The 2,440-nt window shown below is 41.3% G+C and overlaps 1 protein-coding gene across 1 annotated transcript; it reads right to left on the bottom strand.

Annotated features, from left to right (window-relative positions):
* Nucleotides 1-578: 578 nt before the first annotated feature.
* LOC116599616 (olfactory receptor 4B1-like) lies at nt 579-1,508 on the bottom strand. Its single transcript, XM_032359570.1, has one exon. The coding sequence runs from the start codon at nt 1,506-1,508 to the stop codon at nt 579-581; it is 930 nt and encodes a 309-aa protein (XP_032215461.1).
* Nucleotides 1,509-2,440: the final 932 nt, after the last annotated feature.

The following is a 2,440-nucleotide window of genomic DNA, read 5'->3' as shown; positions in this document are numbered from 1 at the left end:
AGAAGATATGACAAATGTAAGTATTTGTATTTCACCTCCAAGAGACATGGCCATTCTAACAATGCCCTACTGTCATGAAATAAAGCTCCTACTACGGAATTTCAGGCATTAGAATTAGATTAATGGGGTAGGTACCCCAAATGAAGTAGATATGCTTTCCGGAGACTCCCACAAGATCACACCAGTAGGAAAAGACAAAGCAAAATATAAACTGCTGTCTCCAAATACCAAAGACTTTCCACATACCACAGCATGCTAACGCCAAGAGGTAAAAGGCATGAACCCAAGGTTGTACCAGTAGAAGATGATAGGGTTGGAATTCCAGTCTAGATGACCCCTCCTGAAGTCTATGTACTATGAACTACAGACAACAAAAGAAGGAAAAAAATGCAGCTCAATTTTAAAGTCTCCAAAATACAACAATGAAAGAGTTATGATTGATAACATGGAGGGTAAGCAGTCATCTAACTATCACAAAAAATATGAATAAGTTAACTTTTGTTCTATTCTTTACAACTGACCAAAAATAGAATGCATATTTGGTCCTGTTCTTAATAACCTTGTGCATGTTTTCATTTTTATTCCACTCCTGAGTTCACTTTCTTCCCCCAAAGCTTCCTCATTGCATTTTTCACCTCTGCGTTTCTAAGTGTGTAGATGATGGGGTTCAGCATGGGGGTGACAACCGTGTAGAACACAGCCACCAGTTTGTCCTCAGTGAAGGTGGAAGATGGTCGCATGTAGAGGAAGATGGCAGGTCCGAAGAACAAGAGGACCACTGTGATGTGAGAAGCACAGGTAGAGAGGGCTTTGCGCCTCCCCTCTGCAGAATGATTCCTCAAGTTGAACAGGATGACAATATAGGAGGTTACCAAGATGAAGAAGGAGAAAACAGAGATTAAGCCACTGTTGGCCAACACAATAACTCCCTCTACAGAAGTGTCAGTACAGGCAAGCTTGAATAAGGGATGGAGGTCACAGAAATAGTGGTCAATCACATTGGGGCCACAGAAGGGCAGCTGAACAGCAACAAGGATCTGGACCATAGAGTGAATTATGCCCCCAAACCAGGAGCCAGCCACCAGAAGGCGACACACAGACCGGCTCATGATGTTTCTGTAGTGAAGGGGTTTGCAGATGGCCACATAGCGGTCATAGGCCATTACTGTAAGCAGGAAGATCTCAGTGACTCCAAAGAAGTGGAAGAAGAATATCTGAGCCACACAGCCCTCCAGGGAAATGGTTTTAATCTTGGCAAGTAAGTCTGTGATGAATTTAGGGACAACAGTAGAGGAGTAAGTGATCTCCACCAGAGACAGGTAGCTAAGGAAGAAGTACATGGGGGAATGCAGACTCTTACTGACATTGACTGTCAGGACAATGAGACCATTGCCCACCATTGTGGCCAAGTACACAAGAAGAAACACTACAAAGCACACTCTCTGTACCTCTGGATCCTGGAAAAGACCGATGATAATTAACTCAGTCACGTTACCTGTATTTGCCATAGAATCCAATTAGGTATACTGGACACAATTAGGTGTTCTGGACAGAGAGACCTGCAATAAAACAAACACCGATTGCAACTGATTCACCTCACTTATCACTTATAACATGTTAGACTCTGTAATTCACCTTACAATATACTAATCACCAATTCATTCATTTTGACCCATATGTACTCATTCAGCATTAAATATTAGCAATCTAACGAATTTGTATATTAGAAAAGTAATGCTCAGGGAGATTGGCTATGTACCCAGGGTCACACAGAAAGTAGTGAATTCTGGTCTCAGAACCAGGCTTTCTGACTTCAGCCAGGATTCTTTCCAGTTCACTATAAGATATTCTGAATTTGGGAGCTGTTCAAGTTCATAGCCTTTATTATCTTCATAGCATTTATTATCTTCATTGTATTTGGATAGCTCTTTTCTATTGGGAAAATCTCATGAGACACTTCTACTCCTGAATCCCTTGTTTCCTCATCTCTGCCTCAGGAAACATCTTCCTACTAATAATTCTTCCCTTTCCAAAAGTTCCTGAGTATGGTTTTCTCAACTCAATTACATCAGTCTTCAACTTACTCAAGTCAGATTCTTTTGCAGGCTGCCACTTCTGTAACCTTGTTTGTATAAGAAGTGTTCAAATCCTCTGGAGAGACTTCATCTATCTCCATTTCACTATTACTTTCCCATCTCTTGCCCCACTAAGCAAACTACTGAGAGATCCTGAACTCTGAGAGTTTGTCTTCCAAGAGCATTGTTATGACTGGCCAGCCTCCCTGCTCGGGTTCCGTGTTGTAGTGACCCTAAAAGTATACAAGACTTAAGATGTCTCCATGAGTTACTCCCTTGGAACAGATAATTACTGAGCACCTCTCATATATGTATAAACACACAAGACTATACAGAATAAATACAGATCAGATATATACTTCAAG

Source organism: Mustela erminea, chromosome 9 (genome assembly GCF_009829155.1).
Source record: "Mustela erminea isolate mMusErm1 chromosome 9, mMusErm1.Pri, whole genome shotgun sequence".
NCBI lineage: Eukaryota > Metazoa > Chordata > Mammalia > Carnivora > Mustelidae > Mustela > Mustela erminea.
This window is presented reverse-complemented; position numbering and strand designations above follow the sequence as displayed.